Source organism: Leguminivora glycinivorella, chromosome 11 (assembly GCF_023078275.1).
Source record: "Leguminivora glycinivorella isolate SPB_JAAS2020 chromosome 11, LegGlyc_1.1, whole genome shotgun sequence".
Lineage (NCBI taxonomy): Eukaryota > Metazoa > Arthropoda > Insecta > Lepidoptera > Tortricidae > Leguminivora > Leguminivora glycinivorella.
This window is the reverse complement of record NC_062981.1, coordinates 14,385,081-14,404,448: the sequence shown is the minus strand read 5'-3', so window position 1 is coordinate 14,404,448 and position 19,368 is coordinate 14,385,081. Positions and strand designations below refer to the sequence as shown.

At 36.5% G+C, this 19,368-nt stretch overlaps 1 protein-coding gene across 4 annotated transcripts in view; it reads right to left on the bottom strand.

Moving 5' to 3' along the window:
* Positions 1–19,368, bottom strand: part of LOC125230957 (protein gustavus) — a 91,468-nt gene that overhangs the window by 21,558 nt on the left and 50,542 nt on the right. The window contains exon 1 of one of the 4 annotated variants that reach the window (XM_048136267.1): positions 9,573–9,755. The exons of the other annotated variants lie outside the window; for them this stretch is intronic. Within the exon in view, the coding sequence (XP_047992224.1) occupies positions 9,573–9,619 (47 nt within the window). The 5' untranslated portion in view covers positions 9,620–9,755. Of the gene's footprint in view, positions 1–9,572; positions 9,756–19,368 lie in introns of those variants that run through there. 4 annotated transcript variants of the gene reach the window in all.

The following is a 19,368-nucleotide window of genomic DNA, read 5'->3' as shown; positions in this document are numbered from 1 at the left end:
TAATCTCAGATCAGAGGTCGTTTGTATGAAAATTAAACCACATCATTATTTTACTATTTGAGGCCCACAGGGCTAACCCTGCATAACTCGGGCATCGGTACGAATTGTTTTAAAAATGAACCTTAAGTTGCCTAAATAGTCTTTTTCTACTCCAGCACTTAAATCTGTCAATTAGATTATTGTCAGCGGTATCCAAATTAAGTTCATTTGAGTAACGATGAGAAAGTCTATTTGTCTATAGGTTCATAGGATTACTGCTAGCAGTAATCATATGAATATAGGAGTTCTGTTAATTTTTTTTTAAAAGCACAACTCCCATTTATCAGGTATGTTTTCATTTACAGTAATAAGTAACTTTTAATAAATAATATAATATTTAGGTTCATAATTTAAATCAAGATGAAAAAATAAACTTAAATGCGTTTTACATATTAGATATTGCAAAACAAAGGTAAAAATCATAAGTTTATCCAATAATTTTACATTCGACATTTAAATATTCTTGAACGCAACCACATTTTTCGTAATTGAAAACCGGCTTATTTTCTATTTCTCTTGTCTATGGTATGTTTGACATTTGTAAACTTATCACGAAACTATTTGAACTATTTTGGTGGTGTGTAGTTTGTTTTAATTCGACGTTATTGTGCAAAAACATAAGTAATTATGAGTGATTCTGGTGAAAAATTCACTTCCGAAGAAATCAAGGCTATGGGCGCTCAAAGTGACTGACAATTTGTTACATGAAAAGTCAGATAAAGCGTACCAAAAATGTTATGATTGTTTTGACATGGAAATTGCAAAAAAAATGTTTCAACTTTCTCTGAAACGGCGTTGTTGGCATATTTTGAAGAATTGTGCAACAAGTTCTCGCCATCAACATTGTGGACAGAATACTCAATGCTACGACGATCCACACAAATATTCCCATTCATTACATGAAGTAAGTAACTAACCCATTTTATTATTCTCGAATAGGTATGTATGTGGCTGTCGTAGAAAAAGTATAGTATACAATCGTAACATTATGAAGGCTATAAAAGTCTCGTACCTTACTTAGGCCACTCGGCAAGCCTTCGTGGCCTAACCGCGGTACTCAACTTTTATAGCCTTCATAACGTTACCGTTATATAATATACTATATTCATAAACCTACATATATTGTAAATTTCATCGACATCGAAATAGCCGTTTTTTAAAAAACGAAAATGTATGCAAATGCGTCCGAAAAAATATGATACAATATTTTCCGTTACTGTACGTAGCATTATAAAGTAACAGTCGATGTATGCAAATAACATAATCCCTGAAGTATTAATTAGCGACTTGACCGAATGCCGGAAAATTTGCGTGGTGTCAGTCGGATGTCGGTTCAGCATTGACACACAATGGCTTATGACAACACGGCGAAGGTAAAAACGATTTAAGCAGCCTTCGTGCAGCGTAGGCCTTAAACGTCAAATGAATTACCCATACGATCCGTGCATCGTACGTTCGCTATGCGGCCTGATTAGATGCAAACAGATTTCGCCTTGTGAGGACCGCGTACGCATTAGTGGATACGGTTTTAGTCAAGGGCGGTGCAGTTGTTTAACAAGTTTCTTGCCCCAATTATAAGCGCAAAATTTACTCGATTTTCATTTTCTATCCATATTTATATAGTTAATATAGTTAACGTTTTTAACCACCATAACATGCACACATATCTGCTGAACGCCAGGCACAAATATTGATAAATGAAATACATTAAGTCCGTACCTACTCCAGATAAAATGTGATATTTTATTTACTCCAGACTTCGTTTCCTAATGTAAGGGATAGCATCGAGAATAATAACAGAGTACAATATGTATTGCATCATTTCAAATTGTACGTGGATTTAATTCCCGGTCTTTTTGTATTTGTATCCATTCGAATACCCACATGGTCCGGAGCGTGTTAAAGTATGTAGAAATAAAATGTAGAATTTTCCAAATCTAAAACCCAAATTGAAGGCGAGAAGTGTGTGGAAAGACAAAGCCGAGCAATCTTCTAAGTGGTCGGCAGGCGGGCTGGGAACAATGCCCCGCTCCCCGCGCCTTGCGCCTCCCCCTGCTGAGATAAGCGCACCCTCCAGCTCCAAATGCCTTTAGCGCCACTGAATCAACCCGCCTTCACGGAGCCGAATGAGAAACAGAAATATCGCCCTCTGAAACCTTCCTTTAATGTATATCTAATGAGAAATGAATAACTTCATGTCGAGTTTCGTCGAGAAATTTATTCATGTTTAGGAATCAAACTGAATTTTAGGTTCTTTGGAAAGAGAATAAATGATCAATGCTTTGTTTAAACAAGTTAGCATATAATGAATTGAGTATTGCGAGATCTTACGAAATGTCCGAAGAAAAATCCACAAAATATGCACTGTCCAGAATTCCAAAGCACAAAACGAGTACCTACAAGTGTTCCCCCTTCTAGATGGTCTTGTGGACCCTGCATTTATGCAATTAAATCTTCCCAAAACCATGTTTAGCGCGCAGAACCTGGTCTTCAACAGAACATGATTTCACGATCAGCATCGAGGGAACGACTGACGAAGAACATGCGTTCACTTCATATTGGGTTAAACAATGTAAACATTGCAACGTGATTCTAGTTCAGTCAATGATTAAATTCAGTGGAGACAATGATGGACTTATTCCACTGGCCGCATGACAGAGCCACGTGTTTTTGTTTACATTCTTTGAGATCGATGAGGAATGATAAGCATCATGTAAATATTAAGCAGCTGAACTGTTGTAATACATATTAGGCAATATAAAAGGATCTGGTAAAACGCATGTCATGTCAATGCTGAACGAAAAAGAAGTCCAAATACTCCTAATCTAATTGAATACATATTTCAAATCGCAATGTCTGCAGAAAAAGGAAAAACAATATAAGCAGGGCGGAGTTAGAGAAAAACAATTTACAGGCTGTGTACGTTGCCGTTAAAGTTGGCATAAACGTAAGCGAGAGACTCAATTCCGCGAGGCGCAGAATTCTGCAGCCAGCGCCGTTCCAATCATTTACAAAGCTAGTCGCATGCTCTGATCAACCAGTATAAGTATCAGATTCACATTACGTTTTGGGTTATTATGGTGTTACGAATCACGATCACGAACAACTAAACGATTAGGTACTAGTTTTATACAATTATAAGTGATTTTTGGTTTTTTGTTACTTTTAAAGTTGATTGTATATTACAAAGCATCGGCCTTGAATAACCAAATCAAAGTGAGCAGAAGATCTGGTTGCTCCAGGCTGGAGCACCAATCGTCAACATTACACAGCTGGCTAATATCACAAACTGTTATTGCAATGTGTTAATAACTCGACGTTGGTTTGGATCTAATTAGGATATAATTGGTTCCAATGATGGCACCTAAAACTTCTCATTAGTTTAAATTTAAAAGTGGAAAATGTCTGCCCTGGGTGAGACTTGAACTCACGGCCTCTGGATCGATACTCCAGCGCTCTGCCAACTGAGCACAGAACTGAGCTCTGAGCTCTGAGCTTTAAATTTATTCTAAGCCTAACGGCATCGATTGCAGACGTTTCTGCTAATCAGAAGTTAAAATTTAGCATGGTTAGCGCATCGTAACTGGTGAATTTCCAATATGACTTGGAACTCCGGTTGCCGTTTAAGAAGTTTAACACTCTTACGGTAGATGTCGCTACGGGTCCCATTGACCTAAGTGGTGGAAAATTTCGCTGGCTTGGTTGAAGTCTTGGTGGCTCAGTTGGCAGAGCGCTGGAGTATCGATCCAGAGGCCGTGAGTTCAAGTCTCACCCAGGGCAGACATTTTCCACTTTTAAATTTATTCTAAGCCTAACGGCATCGATTGCAGACGTTTCTGCTAATCAGAAGTTAAAATTTCTCATTAGTTGTCTCATCCCGTCTGGTTCTGCAGTGTTTCATTCGCTGGCTATAGGAATACTCAGGCTGGATGGTCGGGAACGGGGCGCGTCGGCGTAGGGTGGCGGGTTCTGAATAATTCATACAATCGGACCTCAGCCGTCAGCCCGTCGCAATATGCAACGGCGTACCCACCTTCGTCAGACACTACAGGTTCGTGAGAACATTGAATCTGCACTAGAATTATGGAACAACCTGTGCCCTATACCACAAAACTTTACAAGTGTACAATTCTACAAAATTGTTAAATTGTATACAAAAAATGTACCACAATCATTACAAATATGTTATGGTTACAATTTGCGGTAAACAAATATGTCACTTTTTTAAAGCGTACCACAAAGAATAAAGGTATGTCACGACAGCTACATATTTGTAGGATTGTAAACTTGTAAATATACAGGTGAAAAATTGTCACGACACCTACATATTTGTAGGATTGTTAACTTATAAATATATAGGTGAAAAATTGTAATGTTACAACTACAATTATGTCATAACTTATTTCGCCTCTTTGAGTTTGAAGGTAGTTAGAATTGTAGAATTGCATTAAATTATACTTGTAGGTATATATATATGTTTAGTGGAATAGGTATCGATATACGAGTATCCACGGACATAACCTATTACGTACTTACGTCTGAGATTACAATGAACCTACAAGACAAACTGTTTTAGGCCTCATAAATTTATAATCGTTATTGTTAAATTCATACGTAAGTGGATATAATTAATAAATTTCAATTGAAGTGTTCTATTAAGGAAATTAATACTTGAATTGCCTCTATGTCACCATCATTATGAACATCATCTTCAATATTTAATTGAATGTCTTGTTCTGCGTCCGTTATCGATGGAGTATACTGGTAAGCATTTATGCCTAAACGTTTTTCGAGATTATGCAATATAGTAGTAGTAGCAGAGTAGGTCGCTAAATAATTTATAAATTATTATACTTTAATTATATTGCAATTAATGATAATGACTCGTATAATATAAAATTGTGAGAGGGTGTGACAAGCATTCAGAGAATTGTTAATTTGTAGTTACAATTCTACATATATGTATAATTGTTACTACAATTTAATGTAGCACAGAACAATTGTCAGCTACAAAACTTGTAAATTTTGTGGTACACACGCTTGTATTATGACAAATTTGTAACTTGACACTTGTCAAATTGTAATTGTAAGTTTTGTGGTATAGGGCACTGGTGACACATGGCTTTCTAAGTGCCTTTTCTAGGAAACCGGTAACTTCACACAATTTTCACGACGCTGTCTAATACAGCAATAGGCTTAGACTCATATAGAATTTGGTACAAGAAATAATTGTTTTCTGTAGTATTTGACATAAGAAACCAATGTCTTTAGATTTTGGGTATTAAAAGTGTATGATGACTACGTATTTTCGATTAAAAATGTGTGCGACAGACAATCTATAGATTAACATGGCTAATGTTGTTTTTGCCTGATTAAGTGAAAGTATATTTTAAACATATTTTTTGCGGTTTTCAAGTAGTACTAAAATATGGTAATATTTTTTTCGGTTAATTGAACAGTAATTAATAATATAAGATAGACTTTAAAAAAGGGTCAAGTAGCCTATTACAATAAATAAGTCATTTCATGGTTCTCGACTGGGGCTTTCAATAGAAGGGCGCCTTCGTTTTACTTGTCTATAGGTTTATTTTGTAATATAAAATAACCTAGAAATTTCTTTGTCCGGTGAGTCCCACAGCGAGCTTTATTGGTGATTTTATTACTTATTCGCAGAAAAATACAATAACTTGTAACTGCGAAAAGCAACTTTATTCCAGTATAATGGTGCAATGTATAGATTCTAATTTATTGATTGTAATTTCATTAGTGTTGAAATAGTTTTACACGCGCGCGGGGCGAAAATAGTTGCGTTTAATTAAACTTGTGATGTCAACTTATGTGTCGTCCAGGTCCAGATAATGACTATTTCTGAGGCTATCTAAATGGACAGTTAGTGTTAAATTGTAGTTACGGTGTCTAACATACGCTTAGCAACAATTGCTCCACACCAACCATTTCTTGACATCATTTTTATGCCAAATATGTTAAACAATAGTCTAAATGGCAGTAGCGCGTGCTTATTCATCTACGCTATAATCTGAAACAGTAGCTACCAAGACAAAGGCACATCGCCAAAAGTCTTACTTTAACGTCCTTAAAAAATGGTGTGCACGCTACGCTGTCTTACCTAAAGCTGGATTCACACAACCATTTGGCTTGTATTATCTGACCTATGGCAGTACAAACTTCGCGACGGAACTAAGTCTTAGTGATAGTGGTTAGTCTGTAGGGGAGTGGTAGGCAAGGTTTCTGAATAGGCCAGGGTACGGGCAGGAAACAGCGATGTTTGCTAGGCAAATCGCGTCGGCGATGCGTGACCAGCGGTGACGAGGATTCTGACCGATTCCGACGCTTCCGCAAACGATATCCTTACACAAGGTTTGCACCACGTATAATAGACTAATATGAAGATCTTTAAACAAGAAAAAGACGTTTAGCTTGCATAAAAGACATGGTTTCCCACTCGAATGACAAAGGCTTACCCCATGGAGGCTTGTTTTAGGCAGGAAATATCTTTAGTATTCGGCAGACCATTGTGCCTTAGTTATTTTTAAGAGGTTGCGGAGTATGTTAATTAAGATTCTAACAAATCAATCGGAGCTTGTAGATTTTAAGCATTACAATCAAACTTTTAATAAGTAAGAAGCAATTCGCCAGAGATTTAAATAAAAATATTCATTTTAGAAGCCAACAACATGCCATCAGTTACTAAGAAATGGAATACTTTATTTGAGAAAGTCTTCGCTCTTAGTAAGAGATCTAAATTTGATTAAAAAATTGAAATAAGCAATTATACTTACTTCAAAGCATTCTGCAACATACGAATAAATACAAGAAAAATCGATATCAAGTTCAAATCATCTTTAATAACGTGATCACTGAAAAATGATCACCAAAGTTCATCACTGTATAAAACATAAATTGAAAACTTTGCATAATTTTATTTTTTTCATATTGACAACAATACTAGAAAGAGAAATGTGTCAAGCAATCCCTAACTAAAAGGATAATCGGGAGCGTGCAAAATAAAAAAGCGCAGGGTTGAATGAAATGAATGAACTATAAATAATGGAGTATAAAGGGCAATGGATAAATTGTATGTGGTGTATATGTTAGGCACGGGGCTGGGGTCAATGACACGCACCCCGTACGGTGGTGCACACCAGCGGGGCAGGACGTGAGTCACTCGTGGGGCAGACAGCTGCTGCGGACAAAAACTACCCTCGCTTTCGATGGAGCACGCCTGTTCTGGGTAAACTTTGATTGGTTAGAAAATTATTTCCTTACTGGTATGTATTGAAACTATAGTTAGTACTAAAACTCGATTGCGATTTTATCACGGAATTTAGGATTATGGTCATCGATTCATATTGTCGTATCTGGGACGTCGTTAGTACCTAAGGCTATGGCAGTAACTTTGACTGTATAAACTTTTATCAATTTTATTCTATTTTTTAGTCAATTCAGTTAATGGAATAAAAATTTAAGACGAGTTTAAAGATAAGCATTTTTCAATATGCATGCTCTCAGTAGTTTATGCTTCAATGTTATCTGATACTTATCTAATTTCACAATTTTTTTAACCAAACCCAAGTTACTATTTTGCTATTCTGAGAACTATCCTATCTCAAAATCGTGTTTGCATCTACTGTTTGGCTAGCCAAACTCTGCCAAACCAACAAAAGGTAAGCCGTTCTCGCAGATTTTATTTAAATAAAGATTTTTTGTTCATTATTATCTATCCATTCTTCTTCGGCAGAACTAATCATAGCAATAAATAATATTTGTCACCTATTCTTTTAAAGCCTGGCGGATTGTATAGATAGATTCGTGTATGGATTGTTTAGTGTAGGGAGTGAAAGCTGTAACATATGCCGGCCTCATTCGCGTTATGAAGTGCGGTGCGGTCGCGGGCGCCATATGTTACGGGGACAGCTGATTCAACTTTTTGTGGGCATAACAATCTCGGCAGGCAACTACATGTATTATTATTACAACTAAAACAAAGTAAACAATTGCAACACAGGTATGTAATTGCAGTACCTGAGCATGTGTATAAGACGATGTTTGATGTTGACAGACAATAACAAGAAACAAAGAAGTAAACCGAGTAGCATGTGAAATCGAATATCTGTAGAAGCGAGCGAACACTTAAGTTGATAAATGCGAGTTATAAGCTGAGCAAAATGAATTTATTGGCTCGTCAATGAGAGCCTGTCTGCAGGGGGCGAAGAACTACAGATGGTCGACCTTCACCTAGGATTGGCTGGGCGTCGATCCTGCCCATGCTCGCTTGACGCGTGCATTTATTTATAGATGCTTCTCGCTACAGTGACAATCAACTCGGCTACTCTATGTAATGTGTTGTCTTCTCAAGTACATAGCGACGTAGCTACAGCGGACAATGCTCCTGAGCTCGTTTTGTTTTCAGATACAACGTGCTTCTAACGTATTACTATTAAAGCGTGTCAGTTGCGTGACTCACATCGTTAACGAAATTTGAAGGCGGAAATTCATTTAGCAATGACGTAATAAGTAGGTATTGTAACTATTCATTATAAAGATCAGCGTGAGAACAATCGCGTCAAGGAGAAGGCTAGCATTAGCGGACGTCGAGTCGGCTGGTTGGCGATTGCGATTCCTTGTGAAAGAATGTAAAGCTCCCGAGCTGCAAGCTTGCGAAGCGTCAATAACCTCGTCGGTACGGATCGTGGAGGTTGCAATAAATACGACATCGGCGGCGCTGGCCTGGTCAAGAGCCTTTCAAGGCCGGGAGGTGAGGCGGGGTGCGCCTGCGCCCCACATTTGCGCCTGAGCCGTGCCACTCTTGCCCTACCGCCTGCATTCCTTCAAAAAGAAGGCGCAACTATTCCAAACTGCCTTTTTAAAATCCTATCAGATTTCATTTTAAGATGGACCCCATAGAAAACATTTTTATGGAACCCTTAATTTTAGGCTATACAGTAGTCTAATATAGTTAGGGTTTACATTTACCTACAAATAGTTACATCATTCGAAAGTTTTAGTGTTTCTTGTAAAAGCTACAAAGAGAAAATCGTGACCGTCAATATGCCTAGCAGATATTACGTGTACGGCTCGCTGGTTTCGTAACTTAGTCTGTCAAGGTCACTACACTAATGACTTTGTACTTGAAATGTTAACGTAACTGACGAAGAAACTTATTGCAATAGTATTTCCTCCAGCTTAGCCCTTGTCCTTATCGCTTGTGCACCTAATTGGTCTATTAGACGCAATCTGACTTGACGCATCTTTGTTACACCAACAATAAGTAGCACTGCAACAATGATTTTCAATAGAACCGTCTTACAGGATCATAGTTAATCTCTACCTATAAGCACAACACAACACAGACAGAGCATCTGTCGTATCGGCATGGCATCGGCAGGTAGAGCGCGTTGAAAAGAGACAGATACACACATCAATTCACTCAAAGTAAGGATTCAACAAAGGATCCGTGGTTGTTCGTAGTCGCGAGCAGTGACAGGAAGCATGGGGCGGCGATGAGAACTCACCGCAGATCGAGGTAACGTGCGCTCTTTTTTCTCCTATCACAGGACATGACGTCTGTTAGTTTTAGTGCACTTCGAAGACCACTTCACCAGCGAGGCATTGACACCATGCTCACGATCGCGCGCAACGTCGAGGCACCACGGACACTACCACTGGCGGCGAGAGAACGCGCGCACTGAGGCACGATCGGCCGGCGGAGCGCGAGCTACCTGCCGTTTCCGCGGCGCGGCGAAGCGGAGGTGCGCATCGCAGCGCGCGCGCAGGTCCGCACCGCTAGCAGGGAGGGGGAGGGTTCAGCCACTCTCTGCTATGCCGCAAAAGCCCTGCGTGCGCCCGCGCCCGCCTCCGCCGGCAGGGCTCGAGCTCCCCGTCAAAACATACTCGCTGTCGCTGCCCTACCACAAAACAACACCGCAGACAACAGCCGGTTTTTATGGGGTTTAGATATAGCTGCGTACACTTTTAGGAAAAAGCTTGTTGTAACAAAGTTCGAAACGATTGTAAAGTTTAAAAAGGAAATGGAATCCGTATTTTAAAACGTGCCGTATCATAAATTCGGTTTGTTTTGATGTATGGGTTTACAAATGTTTTAATCAAACTGTAACCACAATACAAAGTTAAAATTGTTTCAGTAGTTTGACGCAGGTTGGTTTGGGTAAGCCGTACAAAATTATGTTTTTGATGTTATTGTGGTGTGGGAGTTTAATCATACTAAATGAATGATACCTATTCCGAGTTATTAAGTAACAATTGGACCGCAGTGTTTCAAAACTGAAGAGAAACTTAAAACAGAGTTTACGTCCTAATTTACATGTGAATATTGTTTGCCTTAACATGAGTCATTTCCGAAGGCGCGGCCGACTTTCACCCGTGCTCGTGCTCCTACAATTAAGCATATTTCGTAGCCAAACGGCCCTTTGTTGCAGATCCTGACGCGATCGGGTAACGACCAAAAAGGAACTAATCGCGTTCATCCGGGCATTCCAGACTCGTGGTCAAAAAGCTGCAGAATTATAATATAGCATGATCCAATCATAAACATAGAATTCCGCAACGTTACATTTGCTTACATTGCTACAAATAAGGAACAAAACTACAATGGATTACATAATAGCCGCCTTTACACAGACGCTCTATCGCGCGTGATTGCGCAATCGCGTATGAAAGAATGCGCGTGTAAAGACGACGGGAGGGGAAGGGAAAGAACGCGCGATTGCGTGCGCTGGAGCGGACGCGCAATCGCGTGGTTGAGGTTGTCTTTACACGTACGTTCATTCGCGCGCGCAAGATGGCGGACACACGCTCGTGGACGAAATAATTAGTGGTTGAATTATAAATCGCTCTTTATAAATCGACACTATTAATAACAATAAACAATAATAACCAGTATATCGCGCACGATTAGCCTTTACACGCACGCTCTTTTCATTCTCAAAAACTTCGACGCGCACGCGATTGCGCGCACAGGCTTAACCGCGCGCTATCCTGTACACTCCGGGAACGCGCGATAGAGCGACTGTGTAAAGGCGGCTAATGTATATTGTACAGTCGACTACAAAGAGATGTATCCACTTTTTCACCTTATTACAATGCAATAAGGTGAAAAAGTGGATACATCTCTTTGTAGTCGACTGTACCTAGTCTAAATAAGTGACATGTTTTAATTGTTCCCTAATCGGCATCGGCAGTTAATTGTGATGCGAGGGCCAAATGTCATAATTTGTCACCCATAGTAGACATCATTTTTAAGGTCGGGTATATTTTAAAGGCTCGAATTATGCAATAAATACGTCGATAGTGACGATACTAATGAATCCAATCTTACGAGAGACGTCGTTATTTTCGTATGATACCTGGGGCCTATTGCATAACAATTTACAACTTGTATTACAAGTGGAACTCTCTTTCTTATAAAATGAATTGGAGGGGGACTACCGCTTGTAATATGAGTTGTAAATTGTTATGCAATAGGCCCCTGGTGAAGATATTGAACCCTCAAAAAATCCGACCCATAGGTACTTGGCCAATTTCATTTTAGATCCTATTTAATTTTAAACGTTCTCGCCCCATACATCAGAAAAAACATATTTATCATAAGTTTTATGTAACTTTTGCTAAAATTGCACTAAATAAATGTATAATGAAATTGCGCAGATTTACTTGTAGTGAGTACTATGTTCTAAGCTAGTTTCAAACTTTAATCAAAACTTATTGTGGGAAGTACATACACATATTCTAATTAATAAGGATGTCTGTGTATGTGAGAATTCAAAGCTTATTTATCTATCTACGCCATTATGCATATGCATGTGTTCAGTAAGTCACTATACCCGTTTTATTTATTTAACTACAGCATGCTACCAAAGGGTAATTCGTTTAGGCATTCATGTTTACGTTGCCGTTTTACATTTGCGTGTCTACGTAAACACTAAACAGCATTTAATAGGAGCATCCTGAACGCTTCCGAGTACGACCCGCAACGGGTACTTTATTCCCGCTGGGTCCGGAATTAAATGACCCTCTCGTTTTTTTCCTAGCTGCCAAAATATCATTGTTGCCTTTGCCTCGAACTCCGTTGTTCTCTGGGTAATTTAGTTTATTGTGCTTCAAGTTTGTAACGGAGCGCAAAGCCAACGACTTCAAATTTTTAAAATGAGAAAATCTCTCCCGAGTCGTACATTACATTGTTGTTGAGTACCGAACATTACTAAAGTAGTATGCTTTTATTGTAATTATTACTTGTGCATTCCTATATATATAACATTTAAAAATTAATTCAAGTTTCTACCAATAATCTAAATGAAGACTAAAACGGAATTCAAAGAGCATCGGTAATATTATGCTGATATTAGAATATATTAATAGGTGTTTAGCGTAGATTCAAGTTTAGGTCAACAACATACTAAACGGCCATGTGCGTCAATATAACCAGCTAATTATGTATTTACTATGCGACTGAATATATAATATTTATATAAAATTATTTTAAGATTTTATCGTATAGTCTTTGCCCATAACATCATCCTATTGAAGATTATAACTATTATAAGACTAATTATAATAACGATGTAACTAGAAGTACTACATAGTACATACTTAATATCGTATGTGGTATTTTTGTTCTAGATTGCTGATAATAATATGTCTGTAAACGGTTAGGACAGGACTTATTATTACGAGTCAATATCGTATATCTATCAATACAAAGAATATTAGAAACATAATATCAATAATAAATAATGTCCAAAAAGTTCTTAATATGATTTTTATGAAGACCTGCCGTGCGATAAGATCAAACTGCTATGAGCGCCCCACGCACTCACGAATTGCGTATACGGTCAGATAGTAGATGGCACACATCGATAAGCAATTATTGGATAAATTCGTTTCCTTTGAAATGTAAAATTCATGGTGAATTAATAACAAGGGTACTGCAATCGCGGGCGATGACGCGGTTGAAAGCAGATAATAAGTAAGGCGAGATCCGACACCGGCGAGGAAATGCGAACCGACATTTTCATACACGACGGCTCGCTGAATCGATAGCCTATCATGAATATCATGTTTATGGATTTTGCACGAGCACTCCAAAATTAATGTGTCTATTTTACTCGCTGCTTGATATAAGGGAGATGATTAATAAAAAGTAACAAAATGTCACTTGCTTACAGGTTGTATTTGAACAGTGACATATCATCATGTTCTCGTCTCGTCAAAGAATGAGCAATGTAGAAAACATTTTATATTAAAATATTGATTTCAAGAAAAAGGACAATAATTAAGAGTAAAATAATAAATATTATAAACTAGGCAATAAAAATAAAAAATAAATAAAAGTAAAACTAATTACGATTACGAAAAATTTTATAGTAGGCGAAACAAATATCTTTTAATTGATTTCTGGCAGGAATTCCACAAATGTCCAAATTGATAGGCTATTACTACGACGAAAGTCATACTGGGGACGCTATTGCTATGTCTTGTATGGGAACCCTGCATTTTATGATTAAGCACTGAGACTTGGCACAGTTGTTCATTAGGTGGCCCTGAGTAGATAAAGATCGGGAGGAATCGAGAGCCCCCCTTAATTTAGGAGGGAGGAGGGGGGGAAGGCTGGCGCCTCCGCGCTTCCTTTGAAACCATATTTCTCTAAAACTATACAAAATAGGGCATGCAATATATCATTTTCGGATAAATGAAGGACGAGGAATTCATTTTTGGAACAAAAAAAAATGTATTTTAGAACAAAAATACAAAATAAAATGGGAAAATCTGAAAACGAGATTTTTTTTTATACATATTATTGCACATTTTATGAAAACTGTAATGGTTTTTTCTAAATAAAAAATATTATTTAATAGCTACATTAATCTAGTTTTAGAAAATGTATAATTTGTTATAGAAATATATTATAGGATGAGTGATAAAAAATAATTTACATCGCCCGATAGGGTGATTTGAATGCTCATTTCAATAAGTTTTGTCAATGATTTCAGGTATAATCACTATTTTTAACACACGAAAGCCGTAATCATTGTAGTTTATGGCTATTTTAGTGATTAATGTACTTAAAATAAAAAAAAATACAAAAATTTTAAAAAATATTAAAAATGTGATAATTTTTTTAACATTATCCTATTTTGTTCTTTCTACACAATATATATCTAAAAGCAATAAATATCAATAAAAAGCCACATTTATACAGTTTATAAAAATATATAGTTTGTTATATAAATATATTACGAAACGCGAGATAAAAAATAATGAAAGTGACGTGGCAGGGCGATCTTGATGTACGGTACGGGTCAGCTTGTATGATTCGATGAGGTGAGGTAAAGGTACTCAAAGCTCTCAAAAAGTGTAGTTATTTAGAGTACTTCAAATTAAACAACATACTCCTATATAGTCTGAATTTAACTATTTATATTACATGAAATGATCGATTGATATGATAGGTCAGATATATACATCTGATCCTAATACATACATCTTGTGAAATAGTAGTTATCTATATGATTTGCATAATTTATGGATAATTCTTACTTGACATATTTATTATTCCAGATCTGCGTCCTGTACTTTGGTTAACGAGTGCCGAAAATAGTTATTAACCAAAAAAGACCGCCAAATTAACAACATTTCACCGACAAAAGCTGCCTTGCACCATTTTTGTAAGGGTTATAGGTATATCAAGGTGTCCATGTATGGGGTCAACTAAACCCAATTCAAAATTTGCCATTATTTTCTACTTGTGGCTGGACGAAAGTCTGTAACAATTGGGATTTGGGAGCCTACTTGCCCGTAACGTTGCCTGTTGCTGCAGAAACATGCCTCGAAATTGTCGGATGCAGGTGTAATAAAAAACAGTGCCGCGTAAGGTGCAACCGTAAAAAAATACTTTTTAAATTAAATGTTCGGAGCTGATGTGCTTATGCAGTGGATGTTGTGATATATACATAATTAAATTCAGACTATTCATGTTGTTTTATTTGAATAACTCAAAATAGCTACACTTTTTGAGAGCCTTGAGTACTAGCCCCGATACACATGTTTTCGTCTAGTCAGACCATTTTTGAGGTTCTCCTTTGTACAAAAGCAATGTCTTAGTTCAAAAATCATTAATGTTTAATGCTAATACGAATCTAGTTTATTTTTTATGGCACTATTGCGCAATAACTAACTATCATTGATACTGAAAGGAAGAATATGACGATTTTTATTTTATCTTTTATGGATGGGTAAAACCGATTTAAGGGGGCCCAAAGGAAGTAACTAAATTCTGCTAGTAAACTAAAAAATCTTCAAGCCTATGCATGCAGAACTGCTTTAGGAGAGGAGAACGTGATTAAGACATTTTTTTGCAATATAAGTCACATGCAATTTTATTTAACAATCAAAATAAACTATATTATAGGACTTTTACAATTTTCTGTACTGGGTCGTGATATACCTACATGTGTAAACGTTATTAGAATAAGTATATTTCTGTATTACTAGACGAACTCCACTGCATAGCGGGTAGTACCTTTACCTCACCTCATCGAATAATGCAACGTAAGATGTACATTAAAATTTTCATTTTCATTATTTTTTATCTCGCGTTTCGTAATATATTTATATAACAAACTATATATTTTTATAAACTGTATAAATGTGGCTTTTTATTGATATTTATTGCTTTTAGATATATATTGTGTAGAAAGAACAAAATAGGATAATGTTAAAAAAAATATCACATTTTTAATATTTTTTAAAAATTTTGTATTTTTTTTTATTTTAAGTACATTAATCACTAAAATAGCCATAAACTACAATGATTACGGCTTTCGTGTGTTAAAAATAGTGATTATACCTGAAATCATTGACAAAACTTATTGAAATGAGCATTCAAATCTTATCGGGCGATGTAAATTATTTTTTATCACTCATCCTATAATATATTTCTATAACAAATTATACATTTTCTAAAACTAGATAAATGTAGCTATTAAATAATATTTTTTATTTAGAAAAAACCATTACAGTTTTTATAAAATGTGCAATAATATGTATAAAAAAAAATCTCGTTTTCAGATTTTCCCATTTTATTTTGTATTTTTGTTCTAAAATACATTTTTTTTGTTCCAAAAATGAATTCCTCGTCCTTCATTTATCCGAAAATGATATATCGCATGCCCTATTTTGTATAGTTTTAGAGAAATATGGTTTCAAAGGAAGCGCGGCGGCGCCAGCCTTCCCCCTCTTCCCTCCTAAATTAAGGGGGCTCTCAATGCCTCCCGATCTTTATCTACTCAGGGCCACCCAAGGAACAACCTGTGCCAAGTCTCAGTGCTTAATCATAAAATGCAGGGTGTTGTGCAATAGCGTCCCCAGTTATGTATTTGATTAAAATAAACTAGATTGTCGTCAATTGGTCATTATTATTACGGTCACATTAGACTTCTTTGATCTAAAACTGTAAAATTAATAAAATGATAATTTCAACGAGTTTAAATTTAAAGTGTCATATCAGCAATAATCTAGGTCAGCTAGCTAGCTAATGTTCCTATCCTATCACTAAATGCAGTAGGTACGTTGGCCATACTATAGTATTTGTCAATGGTCATACGGACAAAATGGATATTTATCATAATATAAATAGTTCACTAGCACTACCATAACTAATTGTACAATCTGTACACGAAAAAAAAAAAACAAACAAACACATTAACGGCCTGTTTAAATTTCCTACAAAATACAGTCTAATTCTAAAATTCAACATTGACATAATTAAGGAAATCCGTCTTTGTCAAGGTGAGGTTAATCCGTTCCATTTGGGCTTAATAACGCCTCGCTTAGGCAAAACTAACTTTCTAAGCCTGTGATCATTCCCCCGTGGAATTGCCTCAAAGGATTGTTTATTTCGGCGGTTCTTTAAAGCATAACGAGCATGCAAATGTTTTGTTAAGGTTGTAATCTTGCCTTGGTGATTGTTTGTCATATCCGTTGTGGAATCAAGTATCGTGGTGCGTACCTGTAACCAAACAAAAAATTTATTAAATATGTATTTTTCCGAGGAAAAGCTTACTTCAAAAAATGTATAAGATAAAACAGTCCTTGGATAAGTCCAGATGCTCAGAGAGTTAAGGTTCTACAATAGTTTAGGGATGATGTTGAAGTAGTAGGTACAGTCAGATGCAGAGAAAAGGAGATCCCCTGCCATACAAATTTGTATGCAAGGGGTCTACTTTTCTCTGCAACTGACTGTACTTACCTACAATATGGTCTCGAGACATGCACAAGAAAAGTAAGAATCAAATTAAAACAGCAGAATCAGAATGTACAGATATTTAACAATGTGTTTGGTTAGACATTTAATAAAAAGCTGTCTACACGCGATGCGGCCATTAGAAAATGGGCGCCGCCGCAGCGAGCGATAACGATTTCACTGGGCGGCCATACTGAATGAGAAAATTGCGCTTTTCAGCAAAATGAAAGCTCCGCACCGTTGCAGTAGCTAGATAAAAAGTAACATAAATTTTCGGCTCACCAGCTCCTTTGATGTCTACGAAACCGCAATAAAACGTGAATAAGTGATGTTTTAATTTATTTTCAATTAACATAATATTTTGTCGGAGTAAGTTTATTTTCGTCAAAAATAAAGTTTTAATAAGAGAGAGGAAATATGAAAATGAAAAAAGTATTTATTGACTCCACCACAAAGTATACATGTACAATATTTTTCTTGTAATTAATGGATAAGTATTTACAATAAGTGCAAAAACTTGTGCGGTGGAGACTGGTGCCCAAACTAGGTTGAACCTGTGTGTCAGGTCACCAGATCCCCAATCCTCTGATGTGTATAGCAACGCAGATTACAGTGCAGTCACTTTTGTTATACATATATTATTGATAATATGGAGTTTAAAAGAGGTAGGTAAATTACATTTTTAAGAGTAAAACTATATAACTTAATTATTTATCTAATCTAATGCCACTATAAATGTGTGTGTGTGTGTGTGTTTCTGTTTCACCACAACTACCACAACTTAAGTACTAAAACAGGACTTATTAATAGGTTCAATAATAATATTAGCGTATTTTAATGCAAAACGTCGAAAAGTTATTAACCCAGATAACACTAAATGCAAAAAATCTTACCCCTGGATTTTTCGGGATATTTTGGAATATTGGCATTTACCTACTAGAAAAATCCAAAAAAAAGAATCGGTGTTATAACACCTGGTAGGGTTAAATGGGATAAGAATTTAGAATGGAACCTCATTTATTCATTACACGATGGACGTAGTTACGCAATAACGTTCCAATCCACATGAAATTGTCATTAAGTTTTAGACCTTGTATGGAAAACAAAAGTCTTTCATAATTTTGCATGCCATTTGTGGCTGAACATGTATTGCTACTCAAAAATAATAATGTACCACCTAATTAATGTATACCATGTTTATCGCAATAAAGTAATAATTCAAATGACAATTTCAGATGGATTGGAACGTTTCAGCGTAACTACGTCCGATTATGTTCAGTTGTGAGCTGCCTATATACTATAGTATACAGCCACTTGGGCACCAAACATTTCAGAGGATACTTCCTGTTTATATATTTTTATTAAGATGTAGCAGGCAGTATATTTATAGGCAAGCAAGCGATATTGTTTTGAAAATAGCAAAAAAGAAATCTAATTAACCATAGCTTTGGTTAGATTATAGTCTAGAGCCAATTTGGCCACAAGTCGTCTCCTTCACGATTTTCGTCGACATCTCTTCTAAATACCTAAAACAGGTATGGATATGTTCCTCGTTCTCTCCAGATTACGAATTGACCTGTTTTAGTTTAAGGAGAGGGGGACGGGTCGAGAAAAAGGGGGGGAAAGATGGCGACCGACCATCATAGATATTTATTCACATCTCGAATCCTATGGCACCAATCTGTTCGTGCGAGGTGTCATTTGAAAGATTATTAAACCTACTTTAATTGTTTTCAAATAACTATGCTCATAAAAGTAACCGTTTAGGAAATATTTGAAAATATGTGTTTTTTTATCGCGCATGAATTGCACAAGTACTAGTAAAAAATGCGTCTAACTCAATAAACAATAACTTTACCGCAATTGATGTTATTATAAAATTTTTGCGTCTATTCATGCTCTTTCTAAAAATATAAGTTTCATTGGTATATGATAATATATAACCATGTAATTAAGAATTTTGTTTGGCAGGGGTTATCCTCCAGGTCGCATAAACGGGCGCTGACCGTAGTAAAGTATTCAATATTTTTGAGGTCTTATTTTACGGATCC